The sequence below is a fragment of the Thalassophryne amazonica genome, chromosome 6 (genome assembly GCF_902500255.1).
Source record: "Thalassophryne amazonica chromosome 6, fThaAma1.1, whole genome shotgun sequence".
Lineage (NCBI taxonomy): Eukaryota > Metazoa > Chordata > Actinopteri > Batrachoidiformes > Batrachoididae > Thalassophryne > Thalassophryne amazonica.
This window is the reverse complement of record NC_047108.1, coordinates 12,230,435-12,254,253: the sequence shown is the minus strand read 5'-3', so window position 1 is coordinate 12,254,253 and position 23,819 is coordinate 12,230,435. Positions and strand designations below refer to the sequence as shown.

Below are 23,819 nucleotides of genomic sequence, written 5' to 3'. Positions count from 1 at the left end.
CTTTGGCTGCTTTCAGTGATGCCGGTATTTGGTTAGACTCTTTCTCTCCGATTGTTCTGTCTGAGTTATTTTCATTAGTTACTTCATCCAAACCATCAACATATTTATTAGACCCCATTCCTACCAGGCTGCTCAAGGAAGCCCTACCATTATTTAATGCTTCGATCTTAAATATGATCAATCTATCTTTGTTAGTTGGCTATGTACCACAGGCTTTTAAGGTGGCAGTAATTAAACCATTACTTAAAAAGCCATCACTTGACCCAGCTATCTTAGCTAATTATAGGCCAATCTCCAACCTTCCTTTTCTCTCAAAAATTCTTGAAAGGGTAGTTGTAAAACAGCTAACTGATCATCTGCAGAGGAATGGTCTATTTGAAGAGTTTCAGTCAGGTTTTAGAATTCATCATAGTACAGAAACAGCATTAGTGAAGGTTACAAATGATCATCTTATGGCCTCGGACAGTGGACTCATCTCTGTGCTTGTTCTGTTAGACCTCAGTGCTGCTTTTGATACTGTTGACCATAAAATTTTATTACAGAGATTAGAGCATGCCATAGGTATTAAAGGCACTGCGCTGCGGTGGTTTGAATCATATTTGTCTAATAGATTACAAGTTGTTCATGTAAATGGGGAATCTTCTTCACAGACTAAAGTTAATTATGGAGTTCCACAAGGTCCTGTGCTAGGACCAATTTTATTCACTTTATACATGCTTCCCTTAGGCAGTATTATTAGACACCATTGCTTAAATTTTCATTGTTACGCAGATGATACCCAGCTTTATCTATCCATGAAGCCAGAGGACACACACCAATTAGCTAAACTGCAGGATTGTCTTACAGACATAAAGACATGGATGACCTCTAATTTCCTGCTTTTAAACTCAGATAAAACTGAAGTTATTGTACTTGGCCCCACAAATCTTAGAAACATGGTGTCTAACCAGATCCTTACTCTGGATGGCATTACCCTGACCTCTAGTAATACTGTGAGAAATCTTGGAGTCATTTTTGATCAGGATATGTCATTCAAAGCGCATATTAAACAAATATGTAGGACTGCTTTTTTGCATTTACGCAATATCTCTAAAATCAGAAAGGTCTTGTCTCAGAGTGATGCTGAAAAACTAATTCATGCATTTATTTCCTCTAGGCTGGACTATTGTAATTCATTATTATCAGGTTGTCCTAAAAGTTCCCTAAAAAGCCTTCAGTTAATTCAAAATGCTGCAGCTAGAGTACTGACGGGGACTAGAAGGAGAGAGCATATCTCACCCATATTGGCCTCTCTTCATTGGCTTCCTGTTAATTCTAGAATAGAATTTAAAATTCTTCTTCTTACTTATAAGGTTTTGAATAATCAGGTCCCATCTTATCTTAGGGACCTCGTAGTACCATATCACCCCAATAGAGCGCTTCGCTCTCAGACTGCAGGCTTACTTGTAGTTCCTAGGGTTTGTAAGAGTAGAATGGGAGGCAGAGCCTTCAGCTTTCAGGCTCCTCTCCTGTGGAACCAGCTCCCAATTCAGATCAGGGAGACAGACACCCTCTCTACTTTTAAGATTAGGCTTAAAACTTTCCTTTTTGCTAAAGCTTATAGCTAGGGCTGGATCAGGTGACCCTGAACCATCCCTTAGTTATGCTGCTATAGACGTAGACTGCTGGGGGGTTCCCATGATGCATTGTTTCTTTCTCTTTTCGCTCTGTATGCACCACTCTGCATTTAATCATTAGTGATCGATCTCTGCTCCCCTCCACAGCATGTCTTTTTCCTGGTTCTCTCCCTCAGCCCCAACCAGTCCCAGCAGAAGACTGCCCCTCCCTGAGCCTGGTTCTGCTGGAGGTTTCTTCCTGTTAAAAGGGAGTTTTTCCTTCCCACTGTAGCCAAGTGCTTGCTCACAGGGGGTCGTTTTGACCGTTGGGGATTTACATAATTATTGTATGGCCTTGCCTTACAATATAAAGCGCCTTGGGGCAACTGTTTGTTGTGATTTGGCGCTATATAAAAAAATTGATTGATTGATTGACTTACACAAATTTCACATCTACTTCATCTGCTCACTCTTTTCGTGCTAACAGCGCGAATGGCCCCACATTTTCTAAGTGTCAAGAACAAGAGTGAAAACCTGCCGCAAGAGGGATCGAATGGGCTCTTATAGGTCACTCTGTCTTTTAGCTGCTGGTGTGCGCAAATAATTGTAACGACAGGTGTATGAGGCATCAGTTAGAATTTCTCCATAAAATAAATTCCAACATTGCTTACCCATGGAGAAAAACAGACATCGATTGGGCCATTCCTGCTGCTATTGTGTGTGTGTGTGTGTCAGCCCAGGGTGCACCTCTACACGGCAAATACAGTAGACCGGGGCCTTAGTTTTTCATTATTTGCCTGATGGCAAATTGGTATGGGAATATTGCTATGGTTATTGGTTATCCTGATGTTTCAATAAAACCGAGCCCGTATAGACCCCTACAATTAACATATTTAAAAAGAGCAAGAAGACAACAGAAATACAGAAAGCACAACTGTGCAAAACAGACGAAAGTGCCAACTGACAGAAATAAGAATGTTGAGGCAGACAGGTGGTGTATTACAAACCAGGCAAGCAGACCAAGCTGGAAGAAATTTGCACTTAGCGCTGTCAGTCATCTGGTGAGGTGGGTCTCTGGAGGGATATGATGCATTAGATTGAACTGCAAGCTGAAAGTGCATGGTGGACAAACGGCAATCAATCACATGTTGCACAACCCCACTCCAGCCACCCCCCACTACATACATACACACACACGCTAGCTAAGTTACATTAGGTTCACCAGTAACAAAGATATTCCTAAACTGCAGCCCGAAATAATAAAATCCTGTGCCTCCAGGAAGCTTTTCTCTCATGCAAGAATGATTTTCAGACATTTTTATCCTCAAGTCTTCAGTAAACCAGTCTAAAATAACGGAATACAGTCATGAACATTCTGCAGTTCAGTCATAAGACATACTATGACTAGTGATGCATGATAATGGATGTGGATATTTTCAAACTCATTTCAACTGATACCAAGATACACTCAACAAAAATATAAACGCAACACTTTTGGTTTTGCTCCCATTTTGTATCAGATGAACTCAAAGATCTAAAACTTTTTCCACATACACAATATCACCATTTCCCTCAAATATTGTTCACAAACCAGTCTAAATCTGTGATAGTGAGCACTTCTCCTTTGCTGAGATAATCCATCCCACCTCACAGGTATGCCATATCAAGATGCTGATTAGACACCATGATTAGTGCACAGGTGTGCCTTAGACTGTCCACAATAAAAGGCCACTCTGAAAGGTGCAGTTTTATCACACAGCACAATGCCACAGATGTCGCAAGATTTGAGTGAGCGTGCAATTGGCATGCTGACAGCAGGAATGTCAACCAGAGCTGTTGCTCGTGTATTGAATGTTCATTTCTCTACCATAAGCCATCTCCAAAGGCGTTTCAGAGAATTTGGCAGTACATTCAACCAGCCTTACAACCGCAGACCACGTGTAACCACACCAGCCCAGGACCTCCACATCCAGCATGTTCGCCTCCAAGATCGTCTGAGACCAGCCACTCGGACAGCTGCTGAAACAATCGGTTTGCATAACCAAAGAATTTCTGCACAAACTGTCAGAAACCGTCTCAGGAAAGCTCATCTGCATGCTCGTCGTCCTCATCGGGGTCTCGGCCTGACTCCAGTTCGTACGACTTGAGTGGGCAAATGCTCACATTCGCTGGCATTTGGCACGTTGGAGAGGTGTTCTCTTCACGGATGAATCCCGATTCACACTGTTCAGGGCAGATGGCAGACAGCGTGTGTGGGTGAGCGGTTTTCTGATGTCAATGTTGTGGATCGAGTGGCCCATGGTGCCGGTGGGGTTATGGTATGGGCAGGCGTCTGTTATGGACGAAGAACACAGGTGCATTTTATTGATGGCATTTTGAATGCACAGAGATACCGTTACGAGATCCTGAGGCCCATTGTTGTGCCACATCCAAGAACATGTTGCAGCAGGATAATGCACGACCCCATGTTGCAAGGATCTCTACACAATTCTTGGAAGCTGAAAATGTCCCAGTTCTTGCATGGCTGGCATACTCACCAGACATGTCAACCATTGAGCATGTTTGGGATGCTCTGGACCGGCGTATACGACAGCGTGTACCAGTTCCTGCCAATATCCAGCAACTTCGCACAGCCATTGAAGAGGAGTGGACCAACATTCCACAGGCCACAATTGACAACCTGATCAACTCTATGCGAAGGAGATGTGTTGCACTGCATGAGGCAAATGGTGGTCACACCAGATACTGACTGGTATCCCCCCCCCCAATAAAACAAAACTGCACCTTTCAGAGTGGCCTTTTATTGTGGACAGTCTAAGGCACACCTGTGCACTAATCATGGTGTCTAATCAGCATCTTGATATGGCACACCTGTGAGGTGGGATGGATTATCTCAGCAAAGGAGAAGTGCTCACTATCACAGATTTAGACTGGTTTGTGAACAATATTTGAGGGAAATGGTGATATTGTGTATGTGGAAAAAGTTTTAGATCTTTGAGTTCATCTCATACAAAATGGGAGCAAAACCAAAAGTGTTGCATTTATATTTTTGTTGAGTGTATAAACGTAGGAGGTTTTTCCCTCCTTTACTTTCATTTCGAAGCATGCACTGAACTGATACACTTACAGTGATGGTAGGACATGTTATAGATACAAAATGCAGGGCTGTGAAATGAAAATTGTGAAATCCGTGGAAAATTTGCAGGGGGTCTGGGGGGCATAGGCCCGCAGGAGCTTGAGTCTCGAACACCATGGGATCTCAGAAACCAAATTAATTTTTTATCTAATGATACACATTCAGCATGTCCTGGAACAAAAAAAAAAAAAAAATCTCAAAATGAGTGCATATTTAAATGACCCTGTATTCAACCTCTCATTTGAACCATCAATGATCACGTTGAAATAACAGAATATGACATGGAAGTAGGACCTGGAATGATTTTCCTTTTAATTGTAAACCAAATTATGCATTAACTTAGAACAATTAGACTACATGAAATTCATGTAGACTGAAAAGACTGTTACAGCATTTCAACAACCACAGTTAAAGCTTGGAGAATATTTTGAAAATCATGGTAAAATATCAACAACATACCTTATAGTAAAAAGCCGCATATTCTTGTGTAAATTCCTGTAAATCCACAGTGTCTTTTTTCCCCATGAAAAAAGTCTTCATTAATAAAAACTCATTTATATTCTTGTGTAAATTCATGTAAATCCATTCAAAGCCAGTCTTTTTTCCCCAATGAAAGAAAGTCTAGATTAATGAAAAGTCACATAATGTTTTCTAAAATCCTGTTTGAACAGCACAATCTTTATTTTCCAGAGAGAAAAATTCTTACTGTGTTTCCTGAGGGCACAGTTCGCTTAATTCCCGTTTCATCTTTCAAATGTGTTATTGAAGCCAGCGTCAATTCCAAGTATTCTTGTCCTTATCAGACTTAAATTATCTTTCACCATCTTCTCTCTGTCCGATGCTGGTTCGTGACATAGACATGCTGCACAATTCCTCTTTTAAAAACTTTAGAGCTCTAAAGGTCTAAAGGCTCTAAAATGTCTACATGCTATGTTTAGCGTAAGCGTCGCGGCAGCAACCAACCAGTCCCACTTTACGACAACTGTCGCAATAGCCAGGCTTTTTTCTCCTCGTAACTCTGCGGCTCCGAGGATACTGATTTGTATGTGTAACACACAGATCAGTGTCCGCGGACCGCTGCGGACTTATAAAGCTTGCATGATGTCGTATAAAAGAACACTTTGTGATAGACATGTTAAAAACTCAGTGACTATCACAATTACAGAGTTAAACACGAAATCTGCAGAATTTTGCAGATCCATGGAGTTTCCACAGCCCTGAAAATGACAAACAGCATTTACATGTTTATAATTATACAGTTGACAAATTTCATGAAAAACAAGAAAAGTATTGAAACTTGTGTGAGATGTAAATTGTACGCTGATGCCACGTTTCAATTTTCTGTAAAACAGTAAAATTGAGACCGCCTATGCCATTAGCTTGGAGTAAGAAAGAACACTGTAAAATCCCAATGACAGGCAGTCAGTCAGCTTCGTGCTGATACGAGCCATTTGAGGCTCTAATGACCGGTCGGTCATGGCTCACTAGAGGCTGCTATGTGGCACATGCGGGGTACAGAGATGCACATAGAGGCGCCTTAGTAGTGGATACGTGATAGATGAAAAAGTGGGTCATTCTTCAAATGATCACTACACACCCATGCGTGGCTCATTATGCATGGCTTATTATTCGGTGGGACCAAGGCTTTACTCCATTAATAGTTTCAGCCCTACTGTGTGTGGCTGAGTTTGTAAAGGGTCAACTTGTTGAGTTACTGGTGTTTGAGAGGGGAGATAAACCAGGAACTTGATCATGATCTCGGTCTTGTGTTGGATAAACTCTGGTGTGTTACAATGTTATATTTCATCCTTATCTTCAACTACATAAGGTTGACAGACAACTTCAGTAGCTCTTTATTTTCCCTTTTTAAACAGCTCACAGAGGTTTTTCCCTACACTAAAGAGAACACCTTTGTTTTTTGTTTTTTAAGCCTCTTAGCATCGTGTTGTCAGCAACTCTTAAAAAACGATGTGCCTCAAGGCACATTAACGATTAAATCCATCACAAATTGCTGCTTTAAGGTGCTCAGGTCCTTATTCATGGTTTAAAACAAAACTTAGTAAAACTTCTCAGGCTGCAAGGTTAGAAACAACATATAGACAACATTTCCTAGAATGTATTTCTCCAGTAAATCATGAGGCCGTTTGTTGGCTAGTGTCGTGAACTAATAAGACATTGACGGTGGACCCGGACATAAAGGGAGTTACATACGTTGCAGTTTGAGCCACAGTGGTCTGAACGTGAAACATTATTGGACATTTTTATCTATACACTAACACAGCAGTACCAATTTTCATATCTGCAAATACTAATAATTTATAATTCATCTTTTCAGCTTTTAATGAGCTGACAGTCATTTTCCTGACATTGTGCATCACCAACTGACCTTCTGCTGCAGCAAAGTGCTGAGTAATACTTAACAAAAGGCAGATTATTCAATTAGTTAAGTTGTTGAGAAAATGGTTGTTAATCTTTGCTTGAATGTTTAACACAAAGAAACTGTAAGAAGAAAGCAAGACAGGCACAATATATTGTGGTTTTGGAATTTTAAATAATCAAATTACAAATTCTAACATCCAGAAATTTAGTGTTTACTTAAAGTAATGGAAAAGTTAATTTATCATTGGGTTGGTAGATTATGATACTGAGAGCCCATATGAAAAGTTGTAAGCATGTGTGATCATTTATGTTAAAGGTATGAGTGTTTTTGTATGACTGGTCTAAAGCCACCAGCAGGCTGCCATGCCAGCTGCTATAACAGCGATGTGTGACGTCACAGACAGAGGTTCAACACTCCGCCAGTGTCGCTTTTCAGTGTAGAAGGGGCAAAGCACGTAAGCAGCAATCAACATAACTGATTGATATCGGGTTCTGATTGGCGAATTATCGCCGATTGGAACCCGGAATTTCCCGTTCCAACACTGGAGAGAAACCACGTCTATGAAACCTCTCGTGGTGCCTGCACTCTGCTCCGTTTCCTGCTGAACGGGAGTAAAGGATGGGGAGGTTTCTGAGGTGAAGGCAAGCTGTTTCTTCCATGCACCGCAGCCAAGAGTTAAGCCACCGGTAATGGCAAATTTCCGCCCAGTTCTCGGGTTCAAATGGTCTGTGCCGCCGAGCATGGATTTTCCAAAAAATGAACTGAATTGTTACTGAAAAATCAGCCACTTCAATGTACCAATGTACCTGTGAAACGCTTTAACAGCATCTTAGAACACAGCTGAGGAAGACAGCTGAACAGAGATTCACTTTCTCTCCACTGAATGGGGGGAAAAAAAAAAAAAAACAACCAACCAACCATTTATTTATAGAGCCCTTTACAACACCAAAGGTGACCAAAGTGCTTTACAATAAAACAAAAACAATTTAAAACGTATAAGACAATTAAAACAATACATAAATGCACACAACTAAAAGAGGAAAATACATTCAGGTAAAGTGTCACTGTGCTACTACGTGTTGAAAGCCAGCCTGAAAAGATGAGTTTTAAGCCTAGATTTAAAGAGGCCAAAGTCAGTGATAGTGCGCATGTCGGGGGGCATGCAGGAGCTGATAGAGGCCAAAGTCAGTGATAGTGCGCATGTCGGGGGGCATGCAGGAGCTGATCTGAGGGCCTCAAGGCTCTGGTCGAGCTCCGAACTTTCAGGAGCTCAGACAAGTACAGGTGGGCAAGGCCATTGAGGGCTTTAAAAACAAAAAGCAAAACTTTAAAATCAACTCTAAAAGAAACTGGAAGCCAATGCAATGAAGAAAGGACTGGGGTGATGTGCTGACGTCTACGTACGTTTGTTAAAAAATGGGCAGCGGAGTTTTGTACCAGCTGGAGGCGATTCAGACAGGACCGAGGGACTCCAACATAAAGTGCGTTACAGTAGTCGATCTTGAACTAATAAGAGCGTGAATTATTTTTTCAAGGTCTGAACGGTTTAAAAAATGTTTTACCTTTGTTAAAAGACATAATTGATAAAAGCTCGCTCTAACCACACTGGCAATCTGGTTTTCAAATCTTAAAGAACTGTCCAAAATGACACCAAGGTTTTTTACTGTAGATTTAAAATTAGAAGCCAGTAACCCAAAGTCTTCAAATGAGGTGTTGCCAAACAAAATGCAGTCAGTTTGTTCCTCATTTAGATGGAGGAAATTCTGGTTTAGCCACCGTTTTATATCGGCTATGCAGTTCATGAGACGTTTAATGTTGTCCACTCGATTTGATGACACTGGCAGATAGATTTGCAGATCATCTGCGTAACAGTGAAATGAAAGTCTGTCTTGTTATTATGGACCCCAATGGTAACATGTAAAGAGAAAATAAAATGGGACCCAAAATAGAGCCCTGGGGCACTCCACATGACAGAGGGGCAACAGAGGACAGGTCACCGATCATAACAGAAAATTTCCTGTTTGATAAATATGATTCAAACCATTTCAATACTGTACCACAAATACCAACATTTTTAAGTCGGGATAAAAGAACAGAATGATCAACAGTATCAAACGCTGCTGTTAGATCAAGCAGCACCAAAGCAACAGGGCATTTACCATCAACAGACAGGGCGACATCATTGTGCACTTTCAATAGTGCAGACTCTGTGCTGTGTCTTGATCTGAACCCTGATTGAAACTTTTCCAAAACAGAATTACAATCTACAAACCTTTGCAATTGTGTAAAAACAACTTTCTCAAGAACCTTTGAGATAAAAGACAAATTAAACACAGGTCTAAAATTAGATCAACCTGCCGGGTCAAGCTGTGGTTTTTTAAGTAACGGTCTTACTACAGCCTGTTTAAAAGCGTCAGGCACACATCCCAAGCTTAGGGAAGTGTTGATTAAAAACAAAAGGGAAGGACCAACAGTGTTAAACACGTCTTTCAACAGTCTGGTTGGGATGATGTCCAGGGGACAGTTTGTAGTTCGCATACATTTAACAGTGCCTGTAAGGGACGAGAGAGAGGCAGGTTCAAAACAGTCAAACACTGCAGAGCCAGAGGCAGCATTAGACAGGTCTGCACTGATGCTGCTGTCGCATAAACCTCTCACAGACTTCATTTTGGCCACAAAAAAGCACAAGAAGTCCTCACAAGTAGAAGCAGTAGTGTCCATTAAAGAAGATGTGTTGGGACACAAAACAGAGTTAATTGTATTGAACAACACACGAGGACAATGATCACTTGTGGAAATTATATGGGACAGATATTGGGATTTTGCCTCTTTCACAACTCTCTGATACTGTGTGAGACTATCCCTCAGAAACTCCAGAGATACATGTAGTCTATCCTTTTTCCAACGTCGCTCTGCCTGATGACAACGCTGTTGGAGGGCACGAGTAGAGTCGTTTAGCCAAGGATCTCCCCTTGGTTTAGAGGACCTAAGCCTGAAAGGGGCAACTGTATTCAGGATCCCAGTGCACAAAGAATAAAAAGATGATAAAAGACTGTCCGAACATGCAAGAGGACCATCAGTATCCAAGGCAGATAAATCTATGTCCATGAAGGCAGTAGCAACCTCTCCGGCTGTTGAAGAGGTAACAATCCGGCGGCAAGAGGCAGGGACAGGAGCCTTTTTGACAGGTGGAGGTACAGGAACTTCAAAAATGATGGGCAAATGATCTGAGATGGGAGTGTCTGATATTTCGGTGAGTGATACAGACAAGCCATGAGAAATAATAAGATCCAAAGTATGACCAGCATTATGTGTCGGCCCATCCACAGACTGTATTAGATCAAAACATGTAAGAAGTTTTTTAAAATCAATGGCCAGCTGATCAACTGGACAACAGATGTGGATATTAAAATCTCCACAAATCAAGGTTTGATCATATCTGGGCACAACCTCTGCCACAAACTCAGAAAATTCCTGAAAATCCTTATTGTATTTAGGTGGGCGGTATAGCACAGCAAATAAAATGGGGGAAGCAAGTTCCAAAGTAAACAACTGTACCTCAAAAGAGGAATAATTATTTACATGTAAAGGCTTGCATGTAAAATTATCCCGGAAGACAGTGGCGAGTCCGCCTCCTCGTCCAGACGCTTGCGGTGCGTTGAGGAAAGAGCAGCACGGAGGGAGGAGCTCAGTAAAAACGCTGTCATCACCTGGGTTTACCGACGTTTCCATCAACAAGAGGAAATCCAACTCACGCGCTGAGAAAAAGTCATTCAAGACAAAAGTTTTGTTTGAGAGAGACCTGGTGTTAATGAGCGCGATGCGCAGGGTTGTGAGGATATTCCGCTCAGAACAACAGGGCGAAGATTTCCCTGTACGGAGCCTCGCCTACACACGCTGACGCGCTGCCAGCCGGTGCCTGGATCAGCTGATCGGAGCCATCGGACCTCCAAAGAGCGCCGCACTGTGAAGCCGTTGTAACCTCCGGGAATCCTCGTGATGTCCGTGGGATCAGATGCAGACGACTGCGCCAGGTAAGCTCTCAGTTGGACAAGTACACTGCCTCATTTCCCCCGCTTTCTGTTGTGGTGCTTGCGGGACAAGTACAAGCTGCAGGTAGTGGGGTGGAGACGCCAGAAACGCCAGGGCCATCTTCGATTGTCCACTACAGCCAAAAATCTGTGATTTAGCGACAGAATCACGGATATTCAAAAGAGTCTGGCAATCATACACCAGTAGCGGTGACACTTGTCTAATAAAAACCAATATAAACAGCAGTAGCAATAAAATACTGCGCAGAGGTAGACGACAGGCCGTGTACAGTGGTGCCATCTTTTCCACCAATAACCTTCAGTGTTAAGCCAGAATTACTCCCGTGAGCACCACTGATGACACATTTAGAAATTTCATTTATTTTACAGTTGAAAGGCTTCATGTTTGCTCAGCAGGGAAACGGCGAGCGAGGGAGAGAGAGGACTTTTACATCAGCGCATGTTTGCCATGTGTAGCTTTCTGTGCCTATGCTACGTCACAGCAGTTCCGCAAGTGATCCAGGGATTTTTTTTCCCCCTGATTAGCTAAAATTGCGTCAATGGCGGCATTTATGAACGAATTCTGCTTAAATGCAACTTTTGGAGGCGGATATTTCAGTTGTAAGAGCTCCTCATTTTCATTCATTTAAAGCACAGTCTATCTTCCCAGCTGTATTTTATCAGTGGATTTTCTTTTCCTTTAAGTTTTCTGATGTAGCCACAGTCAATGACGGCCACTACGTTGTCAACCTAAGAGCACTCAACTATTTCTGTAAACATCAGTGACATCACTTAGGAGGACTTCTGGATCTCCACCAACGTGCAACATGTCACATGTTGAGCGCCTGCACTTTTTAACTGCAACAAACTGAGCTATGATTACAGAGATGAGAACAGGAAACAGTACAGCAAACACATGGGCAGAAACAGCAGCACAAAAGTAAATAACACCAAGGAATAATGAAACAGTTTTATGCACAGTTCATTGCTCCATTTTGTTTAAATGTGTCAAAACATGCTGCATTTACAGTGTTCAACAAGAATAGGAGATCTTTCCATCAACCTTTCCGAGAGCACGTCACTGAATTGTCAGCAGGACACCAAGTTAGAAAAAGCTTGTGAACAGAAACTCAACGTTAACCAAAAGAACTTCATTCATTCACTCTCACACACACACACACACACACACACACACACACACACACACACAGTGTGCAGGGTTCTAGATAAGACAAAATTTTAGCGTAGTGTTAATGTCGAGGGAGCGAAGTGACCAAGGGAATGTTGTGGAAGGGGGGAAGCTTTTGAAAATTCAAGCTAAAAATTAGCCATTCTAGGGGTACCCAAAGGGGAAAAGCCAGGTACGACAGCCCAAGTCCCTTCATCATCTCCAGAAGGCTGGGGAAGTTTGTTGAGTGGGCAATCTCATTCTGGGTTAGCCAGTACATGGCCCTCAGTGAAGCAGTCCGTGAACATTTTTATTCTCTTTCTTATGAGTAGTTTTTATTTTGTTATGTTTTATTCTTTTACTTCTGTTTTTAATTAGGTATTGGAATTTTGTTTATTTTTATTTATTAATTTTAGTGTTTTATGTTGAACTGTTCTGTGTGAGGCACCTTGAGACGGTCTTTGTTGTAATTTGGCGCTTTATAAGCTGATTAAATTGAAATTGAACAACATTTTATTGAGTCTTAAAGTAAATAAATATGAAATTGGTTACTGGATCCTTAAACTCTGGACATAAACTCTACATTGTGGATCCTTGATCTCTGGACATAAACAGAAATAAAATCTGTTAATTTTTGTCAAAAGCATTTCCTTTCAGACATTATTATTGGCATGAATGTCTTTCCATACCTATGAGCTGAGCTCTTGCAGCTGTGCTGTAGGTCAGGTTTATAAAGAATGCAACACGTCTCATTTTGGGAGGAAAAAAATGTTTTAGTCGACTGCAGTTTATTGTCTGTATTGCAACGTTTGTAAGAGGTGTCATTTTATTTAAAGTGGCGATTCGTTTTGAAGTTAATTCCAAGCGGACTCTCAGCAGCAGAGCCGCGCAGCATTTGAAGCATGGAACGGAGGACGATTCTCGTTTCTCGACTGCAACAAGAGTCCCATTTAGTGACTTTAATCCACACAAAAGTGACTCATGATATTTTAATGGCTTTCAGAGGGGTTAAGAAGTGGACTTACCGCTTCTGAAGAGCAGGGAATCAAAGAGCCACGAGCCATTGAATCTAAGCATTGCTTAGATTCACGCTTCAAACTGGAGTTGCGCTGCAGAAACGGTTGATTACAGACGTATTGAAAATCGTAACGGTCCAAAATTATAGTGTAACGGCCGTAATGCAAGTTTGCGCTAGCTAGAACCCTAGTGTGTGACTGTGTGCACGCGCGAGTGTTACGGTGCAGGCAACAAGCAGCATTTTGTAATCACTGGCCTTGAATTATGCCCAGCCTCATTTAGGTGCCGGTGTAACTTTATCTTCCCACCGGGGGAAAGATATCCTAGTGCTGCCCTGTAGGAATGTTGCCTGTCAGGGGTGGTGGGTGGGGGGGATATACTGTTACACCGGGTCTGACCATTGTGTGAAGAAAAAAAAATGCCCAGGCTTTTAATCAAGGAAACAAGGTACCCACTTTCCTTGTATTGGTGAGTGTCTGTGTTGAACTTTATTTCATACCTCTGTTGCGACTGGAAAACCCCAGACTGCTGTCTGGTACATGTGAGCAGTTTTTAAAAGGGGAATACATCGCGATGGAAAATCTGTCATGCAAAATCCGGTATATACGCAGTTTATTACACGGAAAACCATACAAAAAAATTGGGACTTGTTTTTGTCCAGTGAGTGCGAGTATCCGGTTTATACGATGACAGTTTAGGTGGGTTTTACTGTATTTACAAATGCCATCTTTCAAAAAAAGGTTTTCCCTGGGCTGTGATGATTTGTGCTCAACCGACATGGATTTTTCGGGGCCGATACTGATCATCGGCAAGGTTTGGAGTCGGATACAGATATCTGAGGCAGATATTTGTCTGCAGTAAAAAGTGGCAAAAAAAAAAAAGGTATAAAAAATTAGTATCACACTCAACACAAATCTTTCTTTAAATGTTTTGCAGCATGTTTAATTCACAGAACCTTTCAACATGACCTTCACTCAAAAAGTGCAAGGAGCTACAAATAACATTATTATGGTTTCTGTCCAAATGACTCCATCCCCTCAATCACTCTGTCATATAGTATGTGCTTTATCTCTACAGTCTTGTGAAAACTCATTAATTTCATTTGCATTGCCATCTGTAGACCCATCTGTCCCAGCATCCATTTTTAAATAAAATGCGTCATTTATATCGATCACAGAGGCATCCATTCATCCTCGTGCTTCTGTATGAACATGCACTATGTGACTGATACGAGACACAGCAAATCTGAAACACGTGCTTCTTCGTAAGACCTCCAAGAAGAACAAAGACATATTTCTATTTATATAAAAATACAAATTAAATGGTCAGTTTAAGGGTTTTAATACTATGGTTTTGCAGATTTTCAAGATCTGTTGCATGCTTGCATCACTCTGCTCTTAAATCTTCACACAACATAGCGGTTGTTGAACTGTGGACTAAAATTCAAGACCACTCGATCCGCTTTTCATAACTGAAGCTCAGTATCAACAAAGACATTACTCAAAGTAACACCCCACCCCAAAACCCCTCCAGATATGATGATGGCACAACAGTTTGTATCCAAAACATTATCTCCTTTCACCAAACACATTCAATCTGTACAGTGATCTTGTGCAGAGAACAAAGCAGAAAAAAAAAGTTCACACGTGGTGTTTTTGAGTTTATGGCTCATGGGAACAGATTAACAGCAATAAAGCTCATTTCCATTTACAGGCACATGCACACTTTATACATGCACAGATGAAAGGTTACGACCACGCTGATGAATCATCCCAAGTGCACACAGACTAGTTTGACCTTGCATATCGTGGGATTTGACCACTTCTAGGGACAGCCTGCAAAAACACAGCATCACTTCTAATGAAGTACACAACCGCCTCTATGTGTTTGAGGTCCTGATCAGAAACAAACCACAACGCATGTCTGCTTTCCACTGCATCCTTAACTTTTCATTGCATTTACACTTTGTTTGCTGTGTAATTTGCCCAGAAACTCAGAAAAAGTGCTGTGTTTCTGATAGGGACAGACGGGGGCTGTGCCCGGAAATAGAATTATACCTCTTTAGTGCCCACCCTCAAATGAGACGACGGTACCCAATAAGAATAACTGCAGACTTTTTCCCTACATATAACAGATACTGTACATCAGATGTTATTGCTGCAAAACTGGCTTTTCACAGTAAAGATAAAAAAAACTCCAACATAGCTGCTGTTGCATTAGAAACTTGAGGAGAGGCTCAAAGTGCTTTACAATGATGCCTCACATTCACCCATTCATGCACACACTGATGTCAATGTGCCATGCAATGAGCTCAACTGCACACCAGGACCATCTTGGGAATTATGGACCTCACCTGAGGCACTTTAGTGACTTTCTGGTCCGACAGGGATTTGGTCTCAAGCCCTCCACTTGATGGGAACTGTGTGCACCCAGATTTTACAGCTGAGGTCAGACTTTCTATCAAATGTCACATATATGAACTCAGAAAAACTTGACTAGCATGTCAAACCCATGAGCTTTGGTCAATACAAACAGTGGTATATGGGACGCGATAAATATAGTCACCCTGCATATTAAACAGAGGCAAACTGGGTCTTGACCTCAAATTTATGCCCAATGGCACAGATATAATCAAATAACCAATCAAGCAGCCACAGTCATAATTTAACACTCTTTGGCTGGCAATCTGTTTTAATTTAGCATTTCTATGTATGTTAACGTAAGTGTGTTCCTGACAAATCAGTGTGTGTGTGTATGTATGTATGTATATATGAATAAAAGACAGACCTAAAATAGTCAAAGGCCATCCCAGTGGATTAGCACATTTAGGAAACACAGGATCTCCATCCACAAGGCAACAGCCGCTGGCTGCACAATGCGCTGATTCTACCAGTCTGAAACACAGGGGCCTGACAGCATACAGTTAAGATACGACAAAGGTTGTACAGTTAATTAACTCTTTAAAGTCTAGTGTGGAATATTCTAAAGCTCTTCATGATGGGACAAGTTATCAACTTAATGGTGCAAGACAGGTACTTTTCAAAGACAAGGGTCACTGTGGCGGTGTTGTCAAATATACACAACTGACAACAGTATTCAAAACATGAAACTAAAAGTGAAACAAACATTTTAAAGTGGATATGACACAAAAAATTAGGTAAAACTGATATAAATATCAAAATATACATACAGTATAGTAAGTTGAAAGTCAATCATTATCACTGAGAAATAAAGTTTGTACAGCTTCTCAAAAGTGTGTTTCTTGGAAAGCGCGCTGGCAGCATTCCATCAGCGGTCACGTGATGCCGTGACATCACAATGTGTAGAGTCCCGTCTTTGTCTGTTCGACTGACAAGAACAGAAGGACCTCAGCATGGACAGTGATGAGACCGAGAACTTTTCTGACTCTTCAAGTGTGGATTATTTCTGACTCAGATCCTGAAGATGTTGCAGCAGTGATTAGACCCTACAGATTGGAGCCTTATCTTTCGGACGAACATTCAAACCAGGAGCATTCTGGCAGCTAAAATAATGCTGACGGTGTTTATGGCAGAGCCGAAGCAGAGGCAAGAGACGTGCCAATTCCAATGGATTTTGAAAGGCTGCAGAATACGGAATGGTAAGGGAGGCTTTGATTTTTGTTGCTGCTGTTTATAACACTATAATTATAGCATTTTCGATTCTAGCATCTGTTTACTGCCTTTGTTACTGTTCCGGAGCCGCGATAGTGTAGCTACTACTTGCGGACCACCGTCATTACCTTCGTTTTTCTTGCCGTTTTCGAGTGCCTGGCATTACATTCATCCGTGTTTAGTTACATTATTTTCATGAAAGAATAGGAAATAAATGGCGAAAGTTTCGAAAACGATCGCCGGAAAACAACAGTAAACATGCTGCCACCGTGTTTACTACGTATTGCACTGATATTTTTACAACCATTTCAAGATTATTGTGAACATATTATTGGGGTTGACATTTTAGGTGTTCCTGTGAGCGGTGAGAACATGGAGACGGGAGAGGAAAGTGTCTGCTGTCAGTGGCGGGACGTTCAAATGTTGTATATAAAACGGGAGAACTGCGTCCATCTCCCCAAAATGCTTAGGTTGACCGAATTATATAACCTTTGTTACATGTAATAAGACTATGTTGTCTTTAAGTGTCATATCCACTTTAAACCAATCCATGATAACTGCAATATTGGCTATACATTATCTGACCAGCAGGTGTCACTAAGGCCTCAAGTGATGAAACAATTGGATGGGATGTACCATATTTCATGGTTTGTCATTGTATAATGTTCTTTATTATATAATGGCTGCGTGGATCCTGGTCATTCGATTGGTGCTTAGTATGTCACGCGACATGGATTATTCATCCCATTTATGTTGTGTTGCATTTAGCTTGCAACTATGGTTCCATTTACTGTGCAAATTTGGTTCCATATGATTTGTACCATTGCATGCTGGGAACCCCGCCCACGCACACACTAGTGGGGGAACGTTTAGCTAAACATGACGTTTGCTTTACTGACGGGCGACAATTTGAACGAGCTAAATTATGGTGCCAATTCTTCTAAAACACACACAAAAAACAAATCCACTATGCCATAAGGATCTGGAGGCATGAAGAGCTGTTAGGATGAAAAGCTGGACAAAATTCTGACAATTTTTCGCTGGACTGAGGAAATGCACAAAGTCTTTTTCTTTTGAAGTATCACGGACGATCTGTTTTTCCAAGTTGACTGAGAACAATTTTGGTCTCCTATTTAGAGTCGGACTATTGATGCCAAAGCACTAGGGATGTCCCGATTCAGATTTTTTGGCTTCCGATACGATATTTTAAATGATTAGTCTTGCCGATACCCATTTTGAAAGTATTAAAACACAAAACCATTACTACTCCTTATTCTCCTCTCCCTAATAAGATAAAAGTATATACTACAATAAAGACATGATTTGACTTCATTCTTTCATTCATTGCATGACAGATAAAGTGCGGCCAAATATACATAGTGTGAATAAAAATGGAAATAAGAATAACAGATAAAAATATAACTGATAATCAAAAATTTTTGGCCACTTTTTAGCTTAAGTTTTCGAATTTTCTGGCCTCGCTCTGCTCTGTCTGTCACCTTTACACACACCCATGCAGGCCGCCTTTGTAGCTAAGACTACAATTCCCATGGTACACTGGAAAGCTTATCTCATCGGCTAACAGAAAACAGTCATAGGTTTGATACGTCACTGGATATCAAATGTGGAAGTGTCTTGTAATGCACATTTTACAAACACCACCAAGAACAGAGCTTACAGTGGATTTAAAGAGTAAACAGGTTAGTGAATAAGCCAAAGCCACATGGAAAATCCAAAATGTTGAAAACCGGTTGTTATTCACAGGAAAGACGCGTTTTAATCGTCATTTTTACTTTATCATGGAGTGGAATGGACGTTGATGGATTATAACAACATACAACATTACTTATGGGACATACAACTGGATATTATTTTTCTGTGGAGTGTCACAAACAAAATGAGCCCACTTGTGGCCGGATTCAACTTGTTTTGGAGGTCCAAAAGACCCGGACAATGTAAGAAAGGAAAATTATGAATTATAATATGATAAATTATTAGTTATTGGCGTTTGTGGTAGATGGTTGGCTTAGATTGGAGTTGGTCATTTTCTTTGAGATTACCTGATTCTAAAGAGGTACAACATGCAGGTATTGGTTTGAATATGAACGTGCAATAGTGGGCATTACGCTGAAAAGTAACGTGAATCGGCCCAATATCGTTCCCAAATCCGATACCAACAGGTTCTCGCAAAATAGCCATATCGGCATCCGATACTCAGTATCGGCATCCAATACTCAGTTTCGGCTCGGGACATCCCTACAAAGCACCACAACAAAAAGTCCTTTTTCTGTTGTTTATAAATGATTATATAATGGCTGAGTTTATCCTTGTCATTTGATTGGTGCTTTGTATGTCACATGACATGGCTTAATTAATCCCATTTCTGTTGCATTGCATTTGGAGTGCAAATTTGATTGCATACCAGGGCTCAAAATAGTACGTTCATGTGCTAGTTTGTGCACGTATTATTCGAGCGGTGCATGTAATTTTATGCTCCACTAGCACTGGTGCAAGTAACTTTATCCAAGTGTTTTCAACTATAAGCACCAGTAGAATGAACCAATAAAGGAATAAATAAGGAAAAAAACAATTTCCAGTGTGTTGTCTTCGTCTTCCCTGCGTGTTATGACTCACACACACAGAGCAAGTTGCTGTGCTCTATTTGTTGTGGAAAGCTGACAAACGTCGCCAGCGGCACGCGCACGTGAAAAAAAAAAACTGGCTGCCACTGCGGTTCCTTTAAAGAACCCGGGAGAGGTCACTTAAAGTGATTTTTTTCTGGCCATGATAATTTCTGCGCACGTTTTCCTTTAATTGAGCCCATGAATTAATAAAACGTGCGCACGTTTTCCTTTCGTTCAAAATTAACTCCATAATATGACCTAAATTGTTATCCTCACGACAGGGAGACGCTTCACCCTCAGCATCCTTTTAATGTGCTTAAACTCCAGATGATGTCATGCTGGGCAGCTGGAGTTCTCTGTATGTCCTTGTGCGCCCAAACCATTTCTAATGGGGAAATGTATTACACTGTCTGATGGTTTGTTGACTAATAGCCAACATTTATGTGTCAAGATCAATATTGAGTGCACGTTTTACAAATTATGGCCACGTTTAAGTAGATCGTGCGCTTGTTTTGCTCAAATGATGCTTAAAACGTGGGCACAATATAATAAAACGTGTGCACACTCTCTCCACATGCAAAACATTTTGCGATGACACTTCCAGGGCTCCGTAGTTCCTCGCTGTCTTTCCCTTCAAACTTTGTCATAATTGTGTTATAAACCAGTTACCATTTGTTTTATTATACATCTGTGTAGTTAATAAATAAAATAATCTTCATGGACGTTTCATTCGCGCAGGCATATGAAAGCTGCCGCTGCTCTCCCCTCAAACTCTGCCCAGAGAGGAAGAGTCTGACACATCAGAGGAGGAGTTTTAAGGTTGATATAAGACTGACTTTGGTTGTGCAAGTAACTTTTTTTGTAATTAGCACCAGTGCAAGTTAGTTTAAAATTGTATTTCTACCCCTGCATATGTTTGGTACCATTGCACTCTGAACATGTGCACACGTCCTCGTCACACGTGCATATGATCGCACACAGATGTGCGCGTGCATGAGTATGTGTGCACCCACACATGTTCGTGCATGCATGCATGCGCACGCATGCACAGACACACACAAAACAAATCCACTGTGCTGTCTGGAGGCTGTTAGCAGGAAGAGAGAAGAAAAGCTGGACTCATTTCTGACGTGTGTGACAAGTGTGAAAGTGACGATCTCTAATGGGCCTTTCACACTGCATACTTCAGGCCAATCCATCAACGCTTTCCAATCCGTCAAGATGCATTTTTAACGCATCCGACGCATGACGTCAGACGCATGGCTTCGGAAGCAGCAAGGGGGCGGAGATTGCCACGTCACACTCTGGCTGTTTCCACAATCTGAAAAAGTTCAGCGATCGCCATCTTGAATTTGGGTTGCCTGAACCACAAAAAAGCTTTAAAAAACAGCAGAACGATTCTCCCATCACCCTGCTGGGAGAAGCTTTTTTCAGCTACTTTTCGGAGTGCCGCCGACCGAGGGAGGACTGACGACTCGGTGGGATATTGATCGAACAGTGACAGCGGGCCGACCCGCACAGACAAGCCGGCCTTCAGGCATCATCACTGGGCAGAGCGAGGCAGGCAGCCGGAGTGATGGAGCAAACCCACTCAGTCCGAAATCTACCACTTTTTGGATATATGCGAAGTCCCAGTTTGCCCAACGGAGATTAGTTCTGCAGCTTTATCGAGGTGAGAATAATGTAAAAATAAAACGTGACATTTACTGAACTGCTGTGAAGGTTTAATGATTGGCTAACGTTAGCTTAGCCTTTTAAGGACGCTCGGCGGGCCGGGCTCCGAGCTGCGACGATGCGGCACAAGCCACCGGACCATTTCTAAACGGATGGCTCTGTGGATACGAGACCATCGTGTGCTCTTTCTCTGGTTATCACAAGAGCTGGACATCAGCCATTTTCCGGCAGATTTCACTTTTAACAAGAGATTTTGTCATGGAAAGCCGCGCGGAGGCTTCGCGCGTCACGACCGATTCGCTGATGAAGCGAGACAAAGGAACACCTCCGTTTCGGAGTGATAAAGGACAAGTTGGGACATGCCCAGCTCTCCACAATTTCAATGATACTTACTGGACTGGTAAGCATTGAAAGCCGAGATAGACATGTCCAAACTTGTCCTCTGACACGCCGAAACGGAGGTGTTCCTTTGTCTCACTTCCAAAGCGAATTGGTCTTTACCTGCCTGAAGAGAACATGTAAATTTCCACAGTCACTGATGATATGGGGCTGCATGTCAGGTAAGGCAATGGGGAGATGGCTGTCATTACATCATCAATAAATGCACAAGTTTACGTTGATATTTTGGACACTTTTCTTATCCCATCAATTGAAAGGATGTTTGGGGATGATGAAATCATTTTTCAAGATGATAATAAATCTTGCCATAGAGCAAAAACTGTGAAAACATTCCTTGCAAAAAGACACATAGGGTCAATGTCATGGCCTGCAAATAGTCTGGATCTTAATCCAATTGAAAATCTTTGGTGGAAGTTGAAGAAAATGGTCCATGACAAGGCTCCAACCTGCACAGCTGATCTGGCAACAGCAATCAGAGAAAGTTGGAGCCAGATTGATGAAGAGTACTGTTTGTCACTCATTAAGTCCATGCCTCAGAGACTGCAAGCTGTTATAAAAGCCAGAGGTGGTGCAACAAAATACTAGTGATGTGTTGGAGCCTTCTTTTGGTTTTCATGATTCCATAATTTTTTCCTCAGAATTGAGTGATTCCATATTTTCATATTTTTTTCCCTCTGCTTGGTCTAAAAAAGTAACCATTACTGACTGCCACAATTTTTTTTCCTGATTTCTTATAGTGTTTTTCTTAAAGCGAGAAAGTTGCCATTTGAAATTACTTTAGTTTTGTGTCATGTCTGTGATCTGCTTTTTTTCTACAAAATTAAACAACTGAATGAACATCCTCAGAGGCCGGTGATTCCATAATTTTTGCCAGGGGTTGTATAATAAAGGTACCTAACATCAACATCAACTTTACCCAACATGAGCATCTGCTGTAAATCAAATTTAGAAAGAAGAAACAGAGAAAAAAAACCTCAACAACAAGCAGATCCAGAGGAAAAAGAGAAGCAACAACTTACTTTCAACATGAGTCCTTTTACAACACGGCACGATCATTTAAGTTAACTTACTACAACCCCAATCCCAATGAGAGTTGGGACGTTGTGTAAAATGTAAATAAAAACAGAATACAATGATTGTAAATCCTCTTTAACCTATATTCAATTGCATGACTGACGGGCAGCCAGATAGATGAAGATCAGACTGGCTTAGATGAGATGAGTGGTGGATGAGGGCTGCCTCACAATTCAATGAGATTTTCTGTGTGCATTCAGAAACATGCTAGGCATCACATACTGAGAAATCTGTCTCTCAGGAAGTCACTGAATACATTACAAGTTGATCATCTGCAGCACTTCCAAGTCTCACCTCCACTCACTCGTCACCCTGCATGTCTCTTATTGCTCACACAACACCATCAACAAACACCTTCATGCCACAGCTGACAAGCGAAGTAGCAAAACAACTTACGCTCAAAGTCAGAATCGTCATCCTCCTCCTCATCCCCGTTGGACTCTGTTTGCATTGGCTCCCCGTCAAACATCACTCCTTTCCCCATTTTTCCAGCTGCACCAGCCCCATCCTGACTTCTGGTGTCCCGCAAACGGGTGAAGTACTGTACAGCAAAATCCACCAAGTCTGACGGCCTTTGTCGCAGCACCTCCACAGTGTAGCCCTGCAGCAGTTCTGTCAACCCCACCGGTATCTCAATACTCATGGCTGGGTGTACGAAATCTGTTGTCTATCTGCAGGAAAAAGGAAAATAAGTGAGAAATTTACATTAATCAGAAATTAATGTTGAAGTCAATTAAAAACATTTGTAATGATTTTCTTCAGAAAACTGCTGTGTATGAACTGGCAGTTCGGATGTTGCTGACACACATTGCTACGTCTGTTTTGGCCTGATGCCTCGTTTGTTTTGGCTTTAAAGTGAGGCTGAAAAAAACAAAAAACAAAACACTATGGCTTACTTCACAAATTTGGCCATCAAAATGCAGGAAATAGTGTTTCTGACAGAATGCCCCCTTACGCACCTGTCGCCAAGTGATTTCCTTCTAATCCCTCTTTCTCTGCAATTCAGCAGATGTATTTCAGCTGGAGGTTGAACATGCAAGCCACGCAGTCAGTTTTTTTTTATTATTATTATTTTATTTAAGTTACAGT

At 41.5% G+C, this 23,819-nt stretch overlaps 1 protein-coding gene across 1 annotated transcript in view; it reads right to left on the bottom strand.

Moving 5' to 3' along the window:
- Nucleotides 1-23,404, bottom strand: part of prkar2aa (protein kinase, cAMP-dependent, regulatory, type II, alpha A) — a 169,423-nt gene extending 146,019 nt beyond the window's left edge. The window contains exon 1 of the mRNA XM_034171762.1: nt 23,127-23,404. Within this exon, the coding sequence (XP_034027653.1) occupies nt 23,127-23,373 (247 nt within the window). The 5' untranslated portion in view covers nt 23,374-23,404. The remainder of the gene's footprint in view (nt 1-23,126) is intronic.
- Between the last annotated feature and the right edge of the window lie 415 nt (nt 23,405-23,819).